The sequence below is a fragment of the Magallana gigas genome, chromosome 3 (assembly GCF_963853765.1).
Source record: "Magallana gigas chromosome 3, xbMagGiga1.1, whole genome shotgun sequence".
NCBI lineage: Eukaryota > Metazoa > Mollusca > Bivalvia > Ostreida > Ostreidae > Magallana > Magallana gigas.
Genome location: NC_088855.1, coordinates 40,101,383 through 40,126,806, shown reverse-complemented (window position 1 = coordinate 40,126,806; position 25,424 = coordinate 40,101,383). Strand labels below are relative to the sequence as shown.

Sequence of the window (25,424 nt, the reverse complement as noted above, 5' to 3'; positions counted from 1 at the left end):
TTGAATACTTGGGTTTGAAAATTTCAGAAAAATACTAAACAAATGTATTTTTTCTACAATAATCATTATTTTCATAACATGCACATGCAACGTGATCCTCCAGTGAAATTATATTTTTATTTTATAAAATACATTAATCTCGTTGAATCTCTCATGATCTAGAAATAGCCATGAACCTAGCATTAAAAAGGGGGGGGGGGGGTAGTAAAGGGAAACTAAATTAACAGATAAATCCCCCAACCCCACCCTGCATTTATTGATCAAATTGGTTTGATCAGGTTTTGTCATTCGTATGTTCACAGCTTATCAAATATTTTATATATATTATATAAAACCTTTGTGGGTCGATTTAAAATGTGTGATGACATATTTTGACATAGGCAACCCTTCATGAAGACGTATATAAACTGCAGGTCTGTAGCTCTACGGGAAAATTTGCGGGTTGACACACGTAGAGCTACAGATTCTTCCGTACAAACGCTTGCGCTAGTTATATGGTTAGGGTGTATAAAAGAGGTTCAGGGGGCACGTTTGAATTATGACAACTAGCGTAAAATGTTCGAGAATATTTTTGGTATCAAATAGATATACAAAATGTTAAGGGAAATATTGTTAATTAGTCCAAAGCTTACGTTATTTTTTTGTGCGCTTTAAACAGCAAGTAGAACTGTAGCTCTCCGGTCTGTCGACCCGAATTTTTTCAGTGCTAAAAATCTGCAGCTAGATGGCATGATACAAGTTAATTTTTCTTGATTGTAGCACGTTCTTTTTTTTTAACTTGAGATGTAAATCCCATGACACAGATAATAATAGGAAGGCTATTGATAGACAATTGTAATTTTAAATGAAAGCCAGAAATATGCAATCATATTAAATTTTATTGCGAGAGAAAGAAACACTGTTAATAGATTATTTCAATCTTTTAATTTCATTTCATTGTGATAAATCCATTTTCAAAAAATTAACTGCTCATTAATTTAAATACATCTGCAATATAATTTTATTTAATGTTTATCTACATGATGAAATAAAATGAATATGATAGCAACATAGTAAAGTATTATCATGGAATGATAGCATCATGTCAACAAGTAAAGAAACGGTCTCGAAACCATTTAAAACAATGTACAAAAATATATTGTAAAATCAGTCACATACTCCATAACGAACAATTGGCACTCAATCCTTAATTATATCATGCAGAACAAAATAAAAGTTCAGCACACACATGATATCAAGGAACCATCAACAAGTACAATCTCAGTTCATATAATCATGGTTGGAGATAATATTTACAAATGAAGAAAGTAAAACTATCAAATCAACAGATTCTCTTTGTAATAAAAGAAGAAAATAAATAGATAAACATACGTCAACTCGCATCAAAACACAACATACTGCAACTTTTCTATCAATTGTGATTGCATTTTTGATATAATTTAACACAACAAAAATCTTGATTAGGAACAGAAGAATTATATAAATTCATGCTGACAAATTTGATTATATAAGAAACCCTCTCATGCAAAAAAACTCATTCACTTATTATTATTGCACTCAAAAAAATACAGATTAATAAGGAAAGACTAATGAAATAAGTCACAGAACAATCATCTCTTGAAATAAAAAAAATGAAAGAAGAAGAGAACATCTGTTCCGTAAGACGGTTGAATGTTTGGGGTCTGTTTCGCCATTTAGCTACATTTATGCTCACTCTTTGTTCCCAACATGTCAGTAATATCACAGAGCTTACATTGGTAAGGGTACTTATTTCTAATTTGGTTTTTGTGTCTGTACTAACCTGCAAGAAAATTAAAAAATAATATATGAATATCATACACATGGTAGATGCATCCCATATAAACCGATTAAGTACTACAGTTACCTTTTCTCTCTTTTTTTCTAAACATTAATAATTCCATTTTACTTTCAAATACAAAATTGAGAATTTTAAGAATTGAAAAATGTACTATAGACTTACGAACGCAGCTACAACATTTATTTTGTCGGGTTGGTCCCTCTTTACACAGTCTCTTCTTTTTGCAGGTTCTCCGTTTACATTGTATTCTTCCATTCTGGAAAAATCCACAACTCATAAATTTTTAACCGTACGTAATTACATTATATTCATTTAGAGTAAAATAGGATTGGAAGCTTACATCAGTCATTATTAAAGAATCTTTATATTACAATTTCATACCAAAATATAATCACATACTTACTTTACATTTACAAATAATACACTTGAGGATTCCGTGAGAACTTAATACAGGATGAAATCGGGATTTATTTTTATACACTCGCTTTCCAACTCTACATTCTGAAAATACAAAGAATGGTCATACAGAACTTACATGCTTATTAATCATAAAGATAATAATTTGTAAAATTCATTAAAAGGGATTTATTTGAAAAGATGTAAACATTGATTTCGAAAGACTTTTAAATTATCGGACTAATGTCGTCATTTATTAACCATGACCCAATCAACGTCAAACCTTTGTTTGTTACGTTTTAATAAATCAGTTGAACGTATTTAGGAATACAAATCGAACAAACAAGAGCGGAAAAATCAGGCGTGGGTGTTTTTCTTACCATTATTTCCTAGTTTTTCTGTTGGCGACACCGTGGTTTGAATAATTTCCGATAATATATTTCTGTCTGCAAATAAAAGTAATTATTTTATTCAATAATCACTTTGGAAATAATTCCCTCTAATAAATCACTTCTATTGCCACTGTAATATTCTGACACCTTCAAACTGCATGGATATCCATTTACCCTTGGCATCTGATCTCATCAAAAGACTTTTAAGCTGTCTGTTTTCAGTAGAGCTTATGGTGTGTCCAAACGTAATACCACCTCATCAACACTCAAAAGAACCATGTTAATGAAAACACGAGTAAGTGGTTGATATAATACTCGGAATTTCAAATAAAAACAAATTAGACTTCGCGCCACGCAAGGCGCCATTTTTTATTACAAACAAAGCCCTAGCCACTGCATTGCAAGTACTGTACATTGCTAGTAAAGCCCATCGTAAAAAAAAACATCTTTCACAGAAATATGTTTAAATATTGGGATTAGTTACAATATATTGAGCTTATTAATCAACTGTTCATTATTATGAAATTCAAAATGCAAGAGCAAATTCATAAGATATAACTAGATATTTAGTAAACTTGTTTTCAAAAAATATGAAACCTTACCTGTGCAGACTTGACAGCAATCGCTTCTATGGACTCGAACCTTGCTGTCTTCTGAACAGTTCAACACTGGGCAAGGTAATCGGTTACACCGAACCTCCAAAGTGTTTTTCTGCAAAATAATTTACTCATATTAATGATAACTTTTTGAATGGTCCAAATTTAAAAGAGAGAACGACTAAACCTAGCTATTGTAAAATCTTAGAGCACAAATTGTAAACCAATAAATAAAAAAAACTATGATCTGATAGCCAGTGTGCAAGAATGCTTACGTCACAAGTGCACGTGACACACGTAGAATATCCGGTTGGTGGAATGTAAGGATGCCATACAGTCCCCGCCCTGTAATGTCGCTTATCTCCTGGATAATAACATGTCCCATTGTCCTGAGTCAGTGTTTCTGAATATTGAAAAATTTTATAATTAGTTTAAGTTCAAGAAAAAGAATAGCCTATGTAAATATGTATGTGTTTTAGCGGAGATGAGGGATATTTTTTACCGCTTTATCTCTCTATCTCATTTGGCAAACTGTTCAACATTTAGTGTTGTCATTCTTTGGAATAAATTTGATAATATTAAGGTACTTTTCATACAAACTATTATCTTTCAAAATGGTTTTACTAACCTGGACAAGTTGGACAGCATTCTCCGTCCACACGAACTTGATTGTTACAGGAGAGCTTCGGACAAATCACCTGGTGGCAAATAACGTTACCATTCTGCAAAGACAAAAAGGTAAAAATTGAAATTAAATTTTGTTCCACTGAATTATCTACATAGATCTATGCCGATAATCAAACACTTCAAAATCGTACAACCCGTTATCAGTTGAACAAAAATCATAAAAAATCATAAAACTGGTTTGTAAGATGCAATCTAGAAAAATATTGTTAAAAAAAACAAGAAGGAAAAACTTAAGGTACATTCATGTAACAGAGAAAAAATACAAACCTTGCAACTGCATGTTCGACACGTGCTGTTCTTTGATGGGATCCAGCTTTCGTCGTTACGGTAAATTCGTCCGTCGTCCTTACAGTCTGCTCTTCCCAGTGTGTCCTCGTCGTGTATACCCGAGGTAGGCTCGGTCTGGTCATGTAAGATATTCCAACAGGAGTTTGGAATGCTCAGCTATGATGCCATAATAATAAAATACAGTATCTTAATGAATTATGACAGCTACTGTAAACCGAGTATCATTCGTGTAAATTTTTAGCTCCGACTAATTTGGGGGATTAATCTCCGCGAGGAAATAAATGTAACCGTTTTTTCCTTTTATACACTGAAATACACAAATAGTTCTGTGCAATAAATTTTTGTACCTTTGAACAAAGTTTGCTCGCGAATTTTGCGAAAATTTTGCACACGCATATACCATCTGGTTTACAATATTTCAATATTTATTGCATATACATGTATTAGTATACATATATGATATAACAGAACAAAATCTTTCAGATAATAAGTTTTAAATAATTTTCGTAATAAATATTCATAATTATGTATTTACATTGGCAAGTATTTCCCCTTTCCTGATTCCAGTGACACCCATCTGAAGGTGTGACGTCCCGGCATCAAGACTTCTGTATACTCTATGGGAAATGTCATTTATTACACCGCGAGCCTGCAACAAGTATCGTGAACGGGTGAGTAATGTAAAACCGACAGCGGTTGCAAAGCACTAGACTGTTTCTGACAATACAAAGTACGCTTTCAATATTTTCTAACAATATGAGTCACTAGAACAAAGTGGTGCTCCCCCCAAAATTATGAATTAACAAACGGTTAATTGCTTTCAACACACAGATCATTTACACAATTTTCAACGGTTTTTTATTGCAGCCATTGCCCCAGTTTCTATAATTTATTATTATTCATTGTTTTCCGGAGTTCATTGTAATATTTTTAACATCATTCATACGTTTGTTTCAGAACCTATAAAGATGCCAGTACAAAAATGTCAGCAAAAGCAACTTGTAGATTTCACAAATGTAAGCCAGAAACAGCATACTGAAAGTCGTTCAAATCGAGAGAAAACGATCTCATTAAAAGTAACTCTTTATCTCAAACGAAAAATTATCTTTGGTGTCTGTTTTGTTAAAAGCAAGTAAACTTTATTTTTAGTCAATCAACTGCACATGATTGAGGCTATTTGAGAGATACTCTTCAAGTGCTTCAAGACCTTCAAGTACATTGCTCAAGTTACAAGGGCAGTTTCGATAGCCTTGAATGAAATTTTGAGGTTTATCAGCCGAGAAAGCATACCTCTTTATTTTTGATGTTGTTTAACACATTCATGAAGCTATCTTTATGTGCATATGGTTTCCTGGAAATAACATTCTTTACTATGGTCTTACCATTCCATTGATAAAGTTGTGTATAACAAGCGTGTATATCGCATTCTTGTTTTTCTGTGTCGCCGTCGAATCAAATTCCCCAACGAGAAGAGCATTCAAGGATGAATAGTCCTGTAGACCGGATAAGATAATTTGATAGTGCAGACGACATTTCCGGTCAGGAACTAACCAGGCCACTCCTCCAACTCCGGTTGGTGACGTAGGCAGTGACGTCATTAAAAATGGGACATCTAATTTAAAAAAAACAACAACAAAAATATTGATTACGAATGAATTACATATATTAACTTGTTTATGATTTTGCAGCTATTACGTCTATGGTACATACCATTAGCATAATTGATGTAGTCGCTGTGCTCGATACTTTCGATTCGGCCTCGGAGAGACTGGGATGATTTTCTCTCCGTCGCTACATTGATAAATAATCGCCCAGCCAATAAAAGGGCAATATTCTTGGCACGGATGTTTTTGATTACTCCGGATGCCTGAAAATAGAAAAATTGACGATGAAAATTAATAATAGGTGCATCTATCTTTCGGAAATAAGGTTCTAAAATCTAAACAAATAGCACACTTCTACACAAACTAAGACCTACTGTTCCGTCATATGAGGACGAGTTTCTTCTGAATTGGCCATTGAGGTTATATATAATTGTCCGCCGACCGGTCTTCGTGGGTAAAGATTCTAAAGTTATATATGTTACTCTGCTGGTCATCCCCTTTAAGTCTATCTGTAAACGACACATAAAACAATTAATGATTTAAAAAATATAACATTAAAGTTTAATGAAAGAAGTAAAATAAGGGTAGAAGACAGCCAAAGGTGAGAAAAGCTAGGTAACAGGTGCTTGGTCACGATAATTACTATATAAACACTGCCACAGGCGATAACGGTCATTTAGCATATTTAGAGGCGTGGGAAATCCTAATTACTGTATGTACAAGTGCAATGGACATTTTAAGTTTTAAAACCGATGTTTTAATGCATTATTAAATAAACTTAGAAATATTAAAAAATATACATCCGAGTAACCGAGTACCGATTTTAGTATTCGATACTCGGACGTTCGATCGAGTACCCGGTTAACCGGGTACTCGTTGACATCCCTACATTAAACAGTTGTTGACTGGGGTCGAGGGCAACAGTTGATATGTCGGACTGGCTCGCGAAATGTTGCCCAAGGCCGAAGGCGGCGGGCGACAGTTTGCGAGTCGGTCCGACAGATCAACTGTTGCCAGAGACGCAGTCAACAACTGTTTTGTTATACCCCTTCTGATAAATAACACGTTTTCGCGGAATGTGACGTCACCGGTCAACAGTCTTTTTTTAACAGTCGATTTTAACAGTTCCAATCTAACAGTTTTAGTCCAACAGTCAAAATGCTGGACATTTTTCGTATAGAGTTATATAGTAACTGTTTTACAGCGGTATAACAATATACAGTTGTCGGCCTTGGGCAACAGTTTGCGAGCCGGTCCGACAGATCAACTGTTGCCAGAGACGCAGTCAACAACTGTTTTGTTATACCCCTTCTAATCAATAACACGTTTTCGCGGAATGTGACGTCACCGGTCAACAGTCTTTTTTAACAGTCGATTTTAACATTTCCAATCTAACAGTTCCAGTCCAATAGTCAAAATGCTAGACTTTTTTTTCGTATAGAGTTATATAGTAACTGTTTTACAGGGGTATAACAACATCATATAGACGCGCAATTTGATGCTTAAAAATCAATCAGTGAATTGAATGCATTTCAAGACAAAGACTTTTTTCTTTATATCGATGCATGAACTTACATTATAACTGATCTGTCCATTGTCGTGTAAATTAAGAACAGCATAACCTGCACTGGACAGTGCAACTTGTGGGTACAACAACGATTCTCCACTGGAAAGAACTCCAACGTATGCTTTAAAAAAGGAAAAGAATTCAGTACCCATCATACTTAAACTTTCATCTAAACAAGTACATTGATTAAATACAGAGCAAGAAATGAATACACGTACATTGCAAAGTAAATACAAAAATGTATGCTGCTTATAGAACTAACATTGACTAAATATAAATTTGTGTGTTTCTATATTCCTTACCTCCACATGTGCCCGATGGTTTGATAGTGCCAAACATTGTCGCTCCCCCCTTCGAAGTGACTCTCATTCGCAGTCTCGCCTTTGCAATCAACTTTCTGCTCTTTTTGTTCAGAGCCAACCAAGTGCCTCTTAGTTTGTTATTCTGTTTCATAAACATGTATCAACGTTTAATCAATGATGATCGGTAAAGGTTATATCAATATATTTTTTATCATTTTAACTACTAATCATTAATAATAATAATCTTTGCACCTTCCGTCTTCGTATTCTTTTCATTTGTTTGTGTAGAATCTGCGTTCTTTTCTCAATAGTCACAAAATATTCTTGTTTTCTTCCTGAAAGAGAGAAACCAAAACACGAAACTTTTAATGACTACCATTAAACTAGCCATATCTAACAAATGCTTTATTTCTAACAATGATGAAGACTCACGTACGTTTAGTGTTATACAGTCCGTCAAATTTGACCGTGTACTCAACACTTTTGCTACGGATCCCGTAGGACATCTCGGCATATCCCCCAATGCCGTACTGATTGGGTGAAACAAGGATTGACGTAAACGTGCCTGAAAACAATAACAACGCCAATAAGCAATGCTTCATTAACAAATCGATTACCTTACATGTTGAAATCTCTAATGACTAGAAGTGATCGTGCTTACATTTAGCCCGATATTCTCTTCTTTGATTCTCGAAATCGACTCAAGTTGAATTATATAAACTGAGACGTATCAATTTATATAACAAAGCGAAGACTTGAAACAATCTCCGACAGGATATTGTGGAAATGTATAGATAGACACAACAAGATTTATTAGCTTAATTTAAGAGTTTATACTCTTCAAATTGACGGCTTTTCTCATCCAAAGGTGCGATTCAATAAACACGTTTCAGTTGATTATATAATAGAGGCAACGAGGCTTCAAAAATGCGTGTGGTCTGTGCTGCATTGACGAACATTAAATTTATCTAGAACGGGCTCACCAAAAAGCAAACGAAATTCTATTGCAACATTTAACATACTTTTCTGCAGGGATTTGTCAACTTCCGGTTTACCAGCAACCTCGCCGTTTTCAAAAGAGGATGTCGTTAAAACCAGCAGAAACATTCCCTTGTGTAGATATGGAAGATAATATTCAGGAACATTTTCCCATTCACCACACATCTGTAATGAAAAAAATACATATATAGATTTATTATCAGATTCTTTGATATTTTGATTATTTTTAATTATACAATGGCTGAATTTCTTTAACTATTTGTTAAGGATACTTATAATTAAGAATAAAATCTGATAAATACATTGATCAGTAAAACAACCTTATTGTGTAAAGTAAACGTGTTTTGGGGGGTAAGATTTGACTTTTGTATAGCGATATCTTGGTTTCTGCAGCTGATTATGATCATGAATCTATACTGTAATTTACACTCCTCAATAATATTCTACCTCTTTGTCTGGATATCTAGTTTGAAGTTGTTTCTCCAACAAGATCTTTCCTTTTTTATCTGTTAGCAGAAGTTTTTCTGGGTTTTTAAGCCTGAAACATAAAATACACTTACAAATTATAATCAACGCATTGACCTGAGTGGGGCAACATAAATGAGAGTTTATGCTTGTTCCGTATGAAATTGAGCTTCCCTGAGATATGAACAATTTATTAAGCGCCTTCTAGAGGTTTTACGGCATACCGGAAATCATAAAATAGGAATTAAAATATGTTTCGATCGTTAAGCTTGTCTTATTTTGTATTCCGTATTATTTAGATGTGTATTTATCACTAAAGATCCACCATGGGCAGTCAATCACTCATTCATTTCAGCTAGCTTTGATAATAAACAAGTAAATAAATGCTCAAAAAGTCGCATGTAAGGTTCAAAAACCAACTTTCGTTGGTTAAAACTTGATGCGGAAAGATAAAAAAAAATCCGAAACTACATACAAATCTGAGTTACTATATAGATTTTAAACAGGTTTAATGTTTTGAAAAAATAATTGGACAATTTTGGGCAAGCTATTGTCAGCGGAGGGGAACGAATGCATTGAACCTTTACTATGATATAGCCTCCTTAATCTCGCTAATAATGAATGATTCCACCGGATTTAGCGCGGTAAAGATAAAAGTCGGACAGAATAAAAAAACTGATGTTAAAAAAAATATATATCTCATTACCACTGAAAATGTGCCTTGTCGAAATATATACGTTTCTTTAAAAAATAAAAGCAGTGTTCTATGAGGTATTGACTATAGTCGCCTACATGAGATTTTTTCCGTTCAGTGGCGGTTTTTCCCCTCATTTATCTCTTCACATCCTCTCTTTGACTGGATTATGAGAAAATAAAACAGTAATAAATGTTAGTCTAATCATTTTTCACTGAATCAGATTACGGGGGAATTAGGTGCTAGGCTCACCCCTACGTTTGTTCGGTTTTCTCCCCAAAACCGTGAAATGTTGCAGATGATTATATGTTCTCTTCAGACTGACGCCAAAAAATGTGATTTAAAAAAATCAGCTTTTCTTTCACGCAAAATACAAAATATTTTGTTGATGAGGATCGTGAAATTGTGCGATTCGGTCTGTGTACCTGTTAAATGAAGGTACATAACCATGCGTTCATATTAAGATGGGGCGGAATAAATTAACTCCCTCTATAACAATAAAACCAAAGTCTGAACTTAATTCAGTGTAGGGTTTCATTGCTTCCAATCACAAATTCGGTGACCAGTTATATTGTAAAACTAATAATTATCACATGACTTAATTGGTTTTAAATTAGCAGATCGAGGTCATAGGAAGTTTTAATGGTTAAACATGTACTCCGAAGTGAGAATTTTAATTTCATTGATATCAGTTCACAGATAAATATAAGGTTTTTTATGATCGCTTGAAAGTTTTAATTCTACGTGTGCGACAGATTTTGTTTCACGTTTCACGTTTAGTATATTTCATCAAAGTCATTATCTCTTACCCCTCGTATTTAATTGAAAAGCGCAGTCCCATATTTGCGGTGACTTGTAAATGAACGACTGCGACTGCGCGAGTCAGCAATGGTCGTCTGGAAATAACATTTCGTCCTACTAGAAGTGCAACATATTCTGAAAATAAAATAACAATCATATTCGTTAAATGAACTATAAAGCACTAAAAAAAGAAGGAAGAGCTCTTTTTTCATCACACATACTTCTATTGATGACTTTTTGGCGAAGTTTGTCTCCCAAATTTATAGCATTATCGAATCCCTTGGACACATTTTCTGGCAGAAGATTGATCCTATCTTCAAATGTCTCGACTGTAAACAAGAATTGAAAAGTCAATTATAAATTGTGTGAAAAGATATGGATAACGCAGACAGTTCATATACACAAAGATCAACCATAGGGATGTCAGAATGTTGCACTTTTGTTGGCAATTATTTCAATGAAAAACCATTCATTGAGGAAAAAAATGAAATAGAAGCCTGAATGATAATTGGTGTACTTTATAGCAACACATTACTTGGATATGTCTTTTATTCAGCCATATGTTTTTGTGAATATGGGTAACGAATAACACTTCAAACGTGGTGAATAATAATGTTAAGTAGGTGCTATAGAAAATGAGAGATTCTTTGAAAAAGTCTTGTTACTCATTAAGATAAAAATAAAGTAAGATTAAGGGATGATGGACGTAAAGAAGCAAGCGCAAAGAAAACAGCTTAACGTGCTCAATGAATGTTCTCGGAGCTCGAGCCCGACATAAACAACGTATAAAGGCGACGACTGACGAAAAGGTGTGTATGAAAACAAGCACGTTTTTAATAAAAGTTCAATATTTTGCTCTGAATGAGGTCGCCAGACACTGGTTTTCTGAAGATAATTTTACCAGCAAAAGTTGGTTGCCAAAATCCGATACATTACTGCATTCAATAATGCTTTTAAAATTTTTAAATAAAATATTTCATTCTAATTTAATACCATTCAAAATCGATCTAGTTTTCAAAGGTTCTTTCACTCTTTCAGTTCGAAGTAGGAGTGTTTGTTCTTCTAATGTTACTAAATGAGACCAACAGGTTTGTTTAAATATTTTCAAAAACGCTAGACAAGATGTTGTTTCAAAAAATAAAAAAAATTAACATTTAATCACGTACATGTGAAATTTAATCGTATGCCACTTTGGAAATGCAAAAAATGTTGATGACTTTAAACTCCTATTAATCGAAGATTATCGTGGTGTATTTTTCACACTTTTAACTTCGAACACCTAGCGCGGTCGTATGAAGAGGTTTTCCGATTGGTGATAGGACCACTTGAACTTGTTCAAGAATCAGGGGGTATTAAATCGATACAAAATATTGGTCTGAAGAGCAAACAGAGAGGCGATGAAGAGTAAATAGATTGTGCAATTCAAACAAGTATGGGGGTATGATATGAGATTCTCTGCAGATCAAGAAGTCGGCAGCAAGCTTCGACCAGACGCTATTTACGCATCTGAAAGCCAGGTAATCCTTCCTTCAAACATGTGAAGTGTTTGCATGTATTTCTTTAAAAACAGCTACAAAATTTTTATATATACTCGAAATGCTTAACGGATGAGTAACCCACCTGTTGATATTCATTGTTTTTGACTAATTTCTATAATCTGTTGGATTTCAATTTTTTTATCCCTCAATCTCTCTCACTCATCCAGTTTGCGCTTCTTCGTTGCTAATGAAATACGACAAATTGCACCACACACACAATCACTCATTTGAATAACAAATTCTTAAACCTCATACCCCCATGTAACCTAATTACTACCCCCTACAGCAACACAATGCAGAACTATATACAGTCAAGCACAAGAATTGCTTTCATGGGCCATCACGGAAAAGACCTTAGTGTAAGATGTCCCATTATTTCCCGATATCTTTTTTTAATTTGAAGACCTTTGTTTCTCTCAGTTATTTCCGGAAGTTGAAGACAGAGATTCCGATAGATTGCTATGGTAATTGTCGTCTTACGGTCGGGACTAGGTTAACGAGCCAATTGACCTTAATTTGGTGACAGATTTTGTAGACATTGCAGACAAGAATATTGTTTCTCGGACTAGAAAGTACTACTGTTTCTCAAAGTCAAAGAATAAGCGAGATCGGTTTTTTTTAATCTTTATCTTCTTTCTGCCCTTAGATTCAATAGAAATAATGATTATGTACGTGTAAAATCAAAACATGAAAAATTAAGGTTAAAAAATATTCTGTAGTGTAAAAATAACACTGCTTTATAAAGTGCATTATGACTTCATCTACATGTATGTTGGCCATATACGCATTTTGTTTTCAATAGCTACAAAACGATGATATTTTAGATTTTATTCAGTGGCAACTAAAGGGTATGTTAAATCTCAACGACACTTCACATTCCATCAGCATACCGATTCGTGGGATCTCTCCGGGGGATCACTCGACAGACCGGGAAACTCCGTGGGTGTAAAAAGCCCTCGAAAGTGACCAATACTGTCACCAATACTAAACACAAAGAAGGACGGTGGGATCGAGTGAGTTGAAACCAGGTCAACTATACTTGTAACGCTCTCAAGATATATTAATCATTATTTTTCAATGGTTTAAAAATATGATAAGGTAGCAATTAATCCATTAGATCTACTAATTGGACTTATTTTTAAGGAAATTATGGATAATGTTTCATTTATACAAGAAGGTGTATGCTGGATTCAAGAAACAAATGAAACTGATGTAAAGATGGCGCCAATATGTTGATGTAATATCACTGTAATGTAGAAAATTTCGTCGTTTTTCCGTACTTCTATTTCGGTCAACCCTAAAATACTCCTACTTTCATTAAACGTGAAACCGATCATATCGTCTTAATGTCTTGACACGAATAAAACAACCCCCTTATATTAGGCAATTAAAAGCAATCCAATTCTGGAAGAAATAGCAAAATCAGGCTTTTGATTAACGCTTTAATTGTTAAATCAGCAATAAATATTACTGGTAAACGGCCGGGTTAATTGTTTTGTGCTGTGCGTTCTCATTACCTTCTCCGGGACAGGACTTGCAGCATTTGCCCTTCCGAAGAACAGGACTGTCGCAATCGGGAACAGGACAAAGGTTCCTAATGTTTTTACATGTCACTTTACCAAAATGCTGTGCGATTCCTTTCTTTATGTTCTGTAAGAGAGAGAGAGAATTTAATCATTAAGCTGAGAAATTTGGAGGTACTTCTCGAATTTTCAATATTTACTCTCTTGGAAAGAAGATAACAGTTAATTCATTATTGATATACAGACACCGATTCAGCGGTGTGTAATTGAACCATTTGAGTCTCATTAAAAAGAAAGAACCGATTGCATATGATAAACTATTCATATTTAATAGGTAATCACTCTTTACTCACTCAATCATTCATATTTTGATATAAAAAAATTGTGGAAAAAATTCAATGTTTCAAAGGACCTGAAGTACATGTATGTTTACAGATAATCAATGTCCATATTAAAGAATGCTTTATTCGCTGGTCTTACATCATCTAGAGATTTCAAGAATCATTATGATACAAGAAAATAAATTTATCAACCTGTCGTTCGGCCACATACTTGAAAATAATATTCAATTTATTTGCCAATAAATCTATAAGAATAAATACAAATCAATCCGAAGCCGTCTAGAAGGAATTTAGATAAAGAAACTAATGATTTATTCGTTCCAAAAAGCTTATTCATAGCATTGAAATGGCCTCTGTACGTTCGTCCACCGTAAATTTCGTTAAGGGTGTGAAGTAATTTTGTTTCTCTAATCCCCACGATCAAGCTATCGGCATACTCGGACCCTTCAACTAATCCACAAGTACCATTCTACATTCAAAACGTCTCAATTGCTTTTGAACTTCTCGGCTTGCAAAAAGAGACTGGTTTAATCCTGGCGATATAAATTATTCAAGTGAGGGATGGCAACTTTTAATAAATGTTTCGCACCGTCTTTTAAAAGTGACGAGGGTTTTTGTTGTGAAACATGGTTTACTTTTCCAATTAAATGGCAACATGATTTAGACTGTTTCCGATTTGGTAAACCAACAGAAATGGGTATGTGGGATATGAATGACAGGGAAAGAATGTTTCTTTGTCACCTTAGGATTAAGATAACCAGCAAAGACATTAACATGACACATGTAGGTGTCTATATCCACAGATTGTTAATACAAATACATATTTAATCAAGGATTCTTACCATTTTGCTTTATCTTTCAAATTGGTTTATACATATACATGTACATGTATGTATGATCATCAATAACTCAGAAAATGGAGATCGTTTATGTAAACAAGAAATTTTCATACATACATGCACAGTACCTAAACAAGTTTTGACTAAATTTACACATAAATCATAGTTTATGTGGGAAGAATTATTTACTAAATGCAAGTTTCTTCGATCATATTCAACATTGTTACTAAAATAAAACCGTAAACGCACAAGCAGTTAAGCCTTCTTCAACTTGAACTTTTTCTTTTTCGCCATCAGCAGTTTTGAGTTCTGAGTCATGTTTTCACGACATGTTAATAGCTTGTACAGCAATTCTTAAAGCGTATCATCCAATGTCCTCTTTTGTTCGGTAATTACATTCAAGTGCTCTTAGTATTTTCTTTTGCAGCCAATGGCCTTGTAAGATTGTGTGCTAAATTTTATTGGAAAAAAATCAGTCATGGAAATTCTGCACATTAAATAATGCCACACAATTTTGGTCTCATTATTTCAATAAAACGTGACTTCTTACACTTATTTGTGATAAGGAAAGATTTTTTGACTGAACATGTTACTTCTTACTCAAATACAGTCTTCCGCATTCTTAGGGTACCATAATGCACGTACTTAATAATCTCTGCACTAAAATACCATAGATATCATCAAAACTTCGAAACAGGATTTCTTATTCAATTAAAAATATTAGTATAAGTATCCTTCGTACAATAATGTAACTTTAACCGGATGTTGGGACCATTTTGTAGGTGAGAGAGTGAAAACGACATCCTGTCAATTTTTAACCGCCAATTATCCGGAATCAGTTACCGTTTTTTTATTCCTCTCAGATTTCTGAAGTTGCATATTCATTCATAAAGCAGCCGTTTATAGTCGATTATCTAAAAATGGTCCAGGAAAATAGACCCTTGTAGGAGGACTGTCGATTCAAAGCAAACAGGGCCTTAATTCTTTGATGCAATTATATCTTAACTGTACGACCGAAAAGTTGACAGTTATCCAACATAAAGAATGTCAAGCAAGACTTTAATGAAAGACGCGAATCCATGGGGATAAAATTTTATTGCCTGTTCAAAATAATGAGTTATGGGAATTCTTCCTTTTAATACCATCCTCAGTGGAATCTAAAAATTGGCTATATCAAAGTTTCCGACGGCAAAACATTTCTGTCAAGAAACTATGAAGGTGATCTCATTCTTAATCATTTTTTTTTTCTCAATGGTAATTAAAAGATCCTGCCGACAGTTTAACTGAAGCAATAATAATATCACCATTTCATAATTTTATCACCCAGGATGCGATATTGAATCTGATCGTCGTACAAGTTTTACAGGAACCTCATCGTTACGTGGCCTTACATGATCCAACTTTCCTGTTATGATGATTATTGGCAGGAATAAATCATCATTTTGTTTTTATTTTCTCTATCCTTACGTTCGTTTGGTCATGCATCACGTTCTTGAATAATTGGGTTATTAGATAATTGGTTTTCCCTGTTTTAACAATCAATGTCTTAACAAAACGTTGTCGAGTCCATAAGAAAAGATCTTTATCAATGCTGAAATGCGTTTTGTAGCATTTGCGTAGAACACCCCCACTCCCCCGATAACTGCAACAAAACAACAGGTAATGGTGAAATTGCAATGTAGGGATTAGGTAAAAAGTCTGGCATGATTGGTGACTATTTGGGTCTAAGCTAGTTGGCTTTGCCAAGTACTTGTTTTCTATAAAAATATACAAATGGTTGTTTTTTGTCTTTGAACTATCAACTTATCCCCGAATGGAATGTTATATTTTTGAATGAAATAGTAGAGGTTCGTGTTGTTTCTATTGCAACATGCATCATTAAGAAGAACACACATTAAATAATCAGACTAAATAATACGAAAGTCGGATCTCTTATAGCCGTAGCGTTGGCGGTTTCCTTTTTCCCACTTTTACACGGCTCGATAATTGCATTATGGTTGAATTCCGGAAGAACGACATTCAATGTACATATTCATTCATCTGGTGATAGACTTCTTTACGTCATTGATATGATCTTGAACGATATTACGTTATGTTTTAAGCATAAAAAACATTATCAGCATTTTCTTCCGGTTTCATTTTTTCTCTCCATCCACAATAAAATACCGCTGAGTTTTCATTTTGAAAGATTGTTTAATAAAAGCTGTATGCTCCTTAATACCACCGAAGAGATATATTTTGTAATGGCAGTGGTGGTAGAGTAGCTGTCCTCGTTTATATCAAGACGACCTCCCCCCTCCCCCTCACACTATAAAAAGTTAGTAGAATTAAATATCTTTACAAATAGATAAAAATAATAAAAAATTGAATTTTAAGATACCCAGAGAGTAAAACTCTTACAGGTTTTATTTTCAAGATACACATCTTGCAAACACGTCGTTTCATGAATCGCGGAAGAAATGGAGAGTAAAAACTGCCAAATATTATCTTGCAGACTCCGACAGATTCTCTTTTCATATCAAATGAATATTGGCAGTAATTCTGTCTAGGTCAAGGAGATTAAAACATAACCGTATATCTTAAAATCAAGTTCTAAGGAGTGTTCATTTCGAACACTGTTAGATAGATAATAAAGATAACCCAGCAATAAAAGACAAGGAAAAATTGTCATTCCCCACCTCCGCTTGGAAAGAGAGTGCTTTAACCTTCCGAATGTCAGACAATTTGCAAAAATTCCTGACTAGCAATATTATCTCCTTTATCTCGCTATGTAACACTTTTTTCTTGTTAGTAATTGACATATTACATTGAAACATAAAACAAACATAACTGTCTATCATTGAAGAGCTTCTGCAAATACCGATTCTAAATTACCCAGTATCGCATCAGATGCTTGCATGTTCAAAGTATTGGAGAGACACTTGATCGGTCTACCGACTGCAAACACTAGTGTTTATGTCGTTTTTTCTTTCTGTTATCGTTCTTTAAGACTCTAAGGATTGTACAGTAAGCAAGATGCACACAAAATAGTTTAAAACCTTAGAAAAATGTCACGATTTTCTGGAGCTTACAACAATCCAACTAGAAATTAAAGACACGGTCCAGGTTGCATATTATTTCTATCATTTTATCATGAGAGTTGGGATTTCCCCACTCTCCCATTAATATTTAGTTATATTGTACAATTTACATTCTGAAGAATGAGACTGACGTAACAATTACTTACCGGCACACACTGGCAGATGATACATACAGACGGTTCACCCGGGATCAAGGTGGGGTTAAACTTTACTCCCAGTTTATAGAAAGAACTTCCAAGATTACACCCTGTATGAAAACATCAAAAAAAGACATAAATAAATCTGTATACAATATGTGTGTCATAAAGTCTCTCGGACGTAACGCGTTTAATGGCGGAGTTATTATTATTTTTTTAAAAATAATTATTTCATTTTATTTATTTCTGTTAAGGTGAACAGTTTATGTATATTTATGTAATGGTGTTGTGTGTTGTGCTTGTACTATGCCTAAATAGTAGTCAGGGTTTGATACATGGTGCACGAGCCATGCTCTATTATGGCATAGTATGCTCACGTTATATAAACCCTTGTATACTATGCGAAAATATATGAGTATTGAATATATAGTGACAAACTGACAGAAGGCATAATAATAGTGAATAGTATTTATCAAAACGAAGCTTGCTTGTAATTTGATAACTGTTGAAAAAAAAGAACAGGCATTAAGGACATTTTTTTTTTACATTTTATATAACCCTTGACCTTTCAGATAAAACGTCTAGCCTGTTTACATATAATAACTGTTGTCCTGTTCCTGTTCTGGAAATGTGCACAATTAGGGGAGAGTTATGATCCTCGACACTTTTCCTGTAATTAGCCAAAGTGTTACGTGAAAACGAGGTCATTTAGATTAGTGGGTTTATTTCCAGCCAGACACTTAGGATTTGTTTGAAACACAACAGATAAAGACATTTTGTGATTCATTTCTACATTTTTGAAATTTGGCATCCAAGTTGCTTTCTCATAGGCCCAGTAAACTTTGCATTTTGGCTTTAGAGTAAAAAGGCCTTGACAGCATGTCAAGTTTACTCAGATCTTCAAATGAAATGGAAAAAAAAAATATTTTTTTCAACAAATGCAAATACTATGAAAATATCTTAATAATCAAGAACGGTTCCACATATCAAATGTACTACAGTAAATTGTGATAATTATTCGATTTACCCAATTTTTTTTTTAATTTTGCATAATGCTAGATAACAAAACTAATTTTGCAAAATTAAATGATTCAATATATTAAAAAAAAAAATGGCCGAGAAAGAGTACGAGATGTCCAAACAAAGGCATAGCCAGGTAAGCTTGATCTTAGTCATTATTGGATCTCCTCACTCAAGCCTCGTTATAGCAAATTGAACTCGTCATTTCTTAGAGTTAAAAAGTGTGCTAAAAATATAATTGAATTTTATGAGTTAACTTAAATTTTTGGAAAGGATCTTGTAAAGTTTTTGTTCGAAATACAAACGCATGATTAATGCGAGCTTGCTGCTAAACTCAATATTAGTCATGCTCTTAATTGACACAGCTAAATACCAGTTATTCTGCTAATCCGTAGTAACACGTGAACCACTGTTTCTGTGATTACTACCTGTCAGTTTCGCTAGGGACACTGTATTAACTTATTGGGATTCATTTCATTTCAAAGCAATGCATTTCCCAGTGTGTTTTTAAAAACAAAATTGGAGAAGAATTCCGTCAATTGATAGAAGTGCATACTTTTTTCTGTTACTCATGTTACGTTAAAAACTTCATGGAAAGCAAAACAACATATTAAGTATTCATATATACACAATGAAATGAGTTCACGCGAATATTATTGCTTTCTATACAACAAGTGCTTCCAATTGCGAGTTTTTGCTAAAAAAAAAAATACTAATAGCTCAGGTATATATAGTTTATTTCGTGACTCCAACTATTCCTTTAGTATACCCTACTCTTTTATTGGGCATTAAACTTTCTAATACATCAAAGCATCTTCCAAAAATCATATTTAAAAACATTATATGTAATCTGTTCGTAAAAAATCTCATTTCTTTGAGAAAACCTGCATGTTTTTTTGTGGGATTTTTCGCATTTGTTTCATATTTAATATCATTTTGAATGTTAAAAAAATCCAGAAATAATATCTGATTTTGCTTTTGTTACCCTAAAAATGATATATATCTCTATTCCTAAAGATTGAAAGCAGTTGCTTTACAGAATTTATATTGCATTAATTATTTACATAAATCATGTACTAAGCATTTTTTTTTTATTTCAGTGAATGAATGAACATAAACTATGTAAAGTCTAAAAAAAACTCTTCCTTTCAATTTCGTGTGTGGTGTCATTTGAACGAAGTCTGACATAAGTAGTATTGAAAATGTAAACAATGACCACCCTTTGATCAATTAAGTGATGAGTTGTGGAGGCCGTACCGTAATTGAATTCCATCAATAGAGAGATATAAGGCTCATGCAGTTAGAACTCTCTTGTTATGTTCTCTGCCAATTGTTTTCAGTCAAAAAAACAGCTGGATCTTGTATCTTTCACTCAGATTAACCATTCTAATTAGCGTATTTTTAGAGGCTCAAAATTGCCGGATTTAAAAAACCAGAAGGAACATCAAACTTTTGAAACGTGCGTAAAGGCGCCACTCTTTTGAACAAAAAAAAATATATATCTTTGTGTACGGATATATTAAACAACTATTAATTAATTTTTAGGGTGATTTATTTTGCCGGTATCTTACCTGGATAATTATGATGCATATTCTTATAATCCACTTCCTCTGAAGATAAACCCTCGAATCTATCCTTTGGGCTCCCTTCGTGATTTTGTAAGAGGAATCTATCTCTCACACTTCCATCAATGTTTACAGCCATCTGGAGAAACACGCAGATTGTCAATAAAGAAGTCATTTCATTCGAAAATTTCTGATTAAATCCTTGGTACAAGCTGAACACCTGCAGCACTTCTGAAAATCTTTTGGAATCAAGAGGCCACCGCGCAATCCCAATAAAACTGATCAAATACGCTGAATAGGACCCTCTCTCGCACGCAAGGATTCAAACGTCTGTATACAGTTGTAGTAAACTACCAATAAATATTTTTTGAAGTTAACTAACTTTTCACACTCTCTAATATCTACTATAAATTATTTCTTAAGTGAAATAGATAAATATCTGAGAACAAATATTCCCTGTATCGAATCCAAGCCGTGAGTATAAAAAGATTTTAAGTCCAACGGCAAATATTTCAACGCTGATATATTTACTAAACTGGAGGTGTGAAAACTGTATATACAAGACTTTACACCCAATCGGTGAATTGTTTTCAAATCGCAAATACGTTCGGAACTTGTTATCTTTCTTCGATGTAAGAAGAATTTCGTTATGATTACGGTTTCCTTTCCCTAGAAGTCGGGAGAAAGCTTTCGCTATTGGCTGTTTCTAAAAAGAACTAACAGAGAGCAACATTCCACCCGCTGTTTTATATACCCAATCATATTCAATCTTCCCGTAAACGAAAATATCTATGTTGTTAGCTGACCAAAAATATAACATTTTTATCGATCCTGGTATAAAAATAACCCGAGTAATTGGCGGGTATAATCTCTGTCTTTAATTTATTGACCTGTTGTTATCTATGGGTAGAAAGAGGCTGACACAAACAAAATAAAGGGGGGGGGGGGGTGTAAGACGTACGGTACGTTGCCCTTATTCAATTCGCGCACCCGTTTCCATTGTTATCCACATTTTTTGGCTGACAATCCTTGCGGCTTTATAGTATTTGATTGTTTTCTTTAATACCGGTGTAATTGTCATTCTTTACTTTATTTTGCATATATTTTAACTTAAAACGATGATTTATAAAATCCCTTACGTGAAACAGGTCGGGCATTTTCCGCTGAAAATCAGATTGAATAGGAGATAAACAAATAATTTTCCCATAAACAAACGTTTCCCTTTCCTTAATGTCGGCCGTGCTAATTTTTAGTCGTAAAACAGGTGTTCTCTACCAAGAAGACATTTCCCCGCAAATATCGGGGTAAATATAAATTCATAGAAAAACGGAGGTAAGCCATTACTTACTCAATTAATGTCAATCATGTCATTGCAATTAGCACACCCTTTTGAAAATTGTCCGGGAAAATGGATTAGTTTTGAGTCAACTTCAAGCCATTTTTTACTTTAAAAAAAAAATTCATGCGTGATACATAGAGTATATAAATAAAATATGTATTAAGCATATGGGATGGGGATAAAATCGATAAAAAAAAATGGAAAATGAATATTTTTTAATAAATTAATGAATGGGTAAATTGATGTTTATAAAATATTAAGATTAAAAAAAAGATTACGGACAACGGACGGAATTTTAAATTGCAAAAGTGAAGATTCTTTGTTTCATCTATGTGTCATGAGTGATTCACTCTTTGTGCATGTAGATATTGATGCCGTATTCCGTAATTTAATTTTTGTTAAAAATCCCTGATTAAACTGTTATGGAGAATCGTTTGCAGGCTTTCGGCAACGTTTCAGGGATCATATTTTCAGAATTTGAAATTAAAAAAAGAAAATGAACAACACCCGAGAAATCACTATATTCTCGAAAGAATAACTGCAAAGAATATCAAACAATATATATCTTCACAGCTTATTTTAGCGTATTTTTTTCTTAGTATACATTTAAAAAAAATAGCAGTACATATATATACATTTTTCATTATGTAAACATTTTTATAAAATTTATGCAAACTGTGTAAAGAATAATTTGTAATTACGTGTAAACATGTAAAAAAGGAAGAAAATTAAGGGTAAGAACTTGTGGCCAAGCCCATTGTGTCAAAAATGCAATGAAGACATTTCAAATCAATTTTTTTATATACACCAGTAAAATCCAATCATACAGGCGGACCGTCGTTTGTACAGTCTCCTCACGATAAGCACTACTTGGAAATCCTACAAAAATACCCTATAGCTTACTTTTTTTTTTTTTTCTTTTTTTTTCTTTACAGAAATTACACCTTTTTCACGTTTCAGATGCTTCGTCGAAAGAAATTTGTTTTCTACCCTTTCTGCACACAAATTCGAAAGCAAATGCGGAAATACTTGCACACGAATAAAACTATTTTGCCCGAGCAATAGGCTGAAAATAGTAGAGTTTATGTCCATTTTTATAGCTTAATACCTCATCGCCGTCAAATATATTGGTCTGACTAATGAGCAATTTTAGAAACAATTCTCTTTGTTGATCAAACAATTCACACCCTTCTAAGTGGTGATTCCGGGCGAAATGTTGATTCTGTAGTGGCAGAACCCAAATCACTCTGCAGTTTACAAGGATACAGCATACCCAACGGGACATAAAAACACCTCAGTGAATTGAAAGGATCGAATTAGAAAAATGATTTGCTACCGACTTTAAACAACTGTTACTTCAAATTGAATTTATTTTTGTACACACTGTGTGTAAATTTCAAATAAGGACTCCTTTTGAAGAATCGAATGTGTATACACAAATAAAACATAAACGATTTCATTTGAATGTCGATTTTCTTTTCTTTGTTGTACTTAGTTTTAAAAAAGTACTACCACAGAATTTTTAAAGAATTAAAGATGATATTTCTTGAAAGAAAGTCATCTGTGTTGATGGTGTCACCGGGAAAAAGACACTTGCAAATACAAACAAAATCGTTAATGTTATTATTTTTTTATTAAAGTGATTAACATTAGAATACGAAAAGAGGGTTACTGTTGAAACAGATATATTCTTTAATATACCAATGGAGAAATTATTGTTCGACCAGCTTGTTTTTCAATAACACTGCATGTACTTATATACAGAGCATATTTCTTTTTCTGATCTTAAATATTTACCCCCAAAGTTGCTGAATATCATACCTGGTATGTTTTGGAAGGAAAAATGAGGGGTAGGGGACCTTCTTCTTGTAATCAATTAAATGATGCATGGTATTTGACCTGTATCTTTGGTTAACCCCCACCCCCACCCCCACCCCCACCCCCATTCCCGTTCTAAATACGTTAAATTAGATTCACGAGTGTTAACAAATCATCATACTATCAACAAATTAGAAATTCAGTCCCAAAATTTGTGATATAAAAATTGTTTTCAAAGTGCGTTAAGAGTGTGGATACTAAAAATGTTGATATACCTTCATAACGCACTTTGAAAAAAAAAATTTCAAAGTGGGTTAACTTGGTCAAAAATTTAACGCACTTTGAAAAATTTTTCAAAGTGCGTTGCCACAAAGGTATTTGATATTTCTTTAATTTCTTAATTCTTAAGTTTGTTTTGTTTAAAATAAACATCCAATATATCATTGGATAATGCATCCCTTGTAACACTGAGTTAGCCAGTATCTTAACTTCATATTTTTTTTTTATTTGAAAATTATATTTTCATAAAGATATTTGTATACACATTTTTTTATACAATTTCAACAGGACTATACAATTAAATAGCTTGAGGAATATAGTTGATACAACCAGCTTACAGAAAAGAGAGTATTCAATTTTACAATAGAAAAATATTTCTCCACAAAGTCCATCTTTTGTCAAATATTTTTACTTCATAATTTTTATAAAATATACATTTTTTCTATTTCATATTTCATTTTTAAGTGATATAAAATATATTACTGAAAAATGAAATGTGAAATTAAAAATTATATTTTATTATAAACCAGATAAACATTAAAGTTTGTTTTGTTTTGTACAGTAAAAAATAAATAGTTTTCCATATTAAATAAAGAAATTTACAACCATGTTTGTGTCTAGAAGAGGACTAGCTCCAGAACAAATAGTAGTAGTATTATATATGTAAGTATTATTATATATGAAGTAGTATTATATATATGAGTACTATACTGATTCCACATAGCTATTGAATGGAAACAACTAATAAAAATATATGTTCAATAGTTTCAATAAATTCCCACAGAATGTGCAATCATCATTATCAGTAGCTTTCATCTTCTTCAACAATTTTTAATTGGGAGAAATACCTGTAAAATTCCATACTTGAACCACTGAGCAGCAGAATCTGTGGTCAAATTAAAACATAGTTTGAAAACATCCTTAGTATTTTTTTCTAAATAACAAGTGATATTTCAAAGTTCCATCTGACAATAAAAGCTGGAGTTTTGTCTTTAGTGTTAACATTTTTATAGATAATATCTGTACATTTTCTATAAAAGAGTAATGGCTCATACCGGCATTACAATGGTATAACTGGAATAAAAGTATAACAATGCAGTTCTTTAGTAAAACTAGAAAGTCTTAAAAATCTTGCAATGGTACATTTAATGCTATCATGCTGCATTGTACATATATGATTAATGTTGAATTTGTTTTCAAACATCTTTTTTGATAGAAAATACCCAATATCATCTAAGAATTCACTAACAGTATTTATTACACCCTTTTCATACCAGTATTTTTTTCTTACCAACCTTATCTTAGAATTGTTTCATACAGGAGATGGAGTAACCT

The 25,424-nt window shown here is 33.2% G+C and overlaps 1 protein-coding gene across 1 annotated transcript; it reads right to left on the bottom strand.

The window, feature by feature from the left end:
• Nucleotides 1–941: 941 nt before the first annotated feature.
• On the bottom strand, nt 942–21,353 carry LOC105345868 (chordin). The gene is made up of 23 exons (XM_011454197.4): nt 20,660–21,353; nt 18,078–18,178; nt 13,666–13,798; nt 10,832–10,939; nt 10,619–10,745; nt 9,098–9,188; nt 8,674–8,815; nt 8,088–8,216; nt 7,904–7,986; nt 7,652–7,793; nt 7,358–7,470; nt 6,157–6,291; nt 5,889–6,045; nt 5,561–5,790; nt 4,714–4,827; nt 4,158–4,334; nt 3,832–3,925; nt 3,479–3,606; nt 3,210–3,318; nt 2,596–2,661; nt 2,223–2,320; nt 1,982–2,075; nt 942–1,801 (listed from the first exon to the last, which is right to left on the bottom strand). The coding sequence occupies exons 1-23, from the start codon at nt 20,826–20,828 to the stop codon at nt 1,797–1,799; spliced, it is 2,745 nt and encodes a 914-aa protein (XP_011452499.3). The 5' UTR covers nt 20,829–21,353; the 3' UTR covers nt 942–1,796.
• Nucleotides 21,354–25,424: the final 4,071 nt, after the last annotated feature.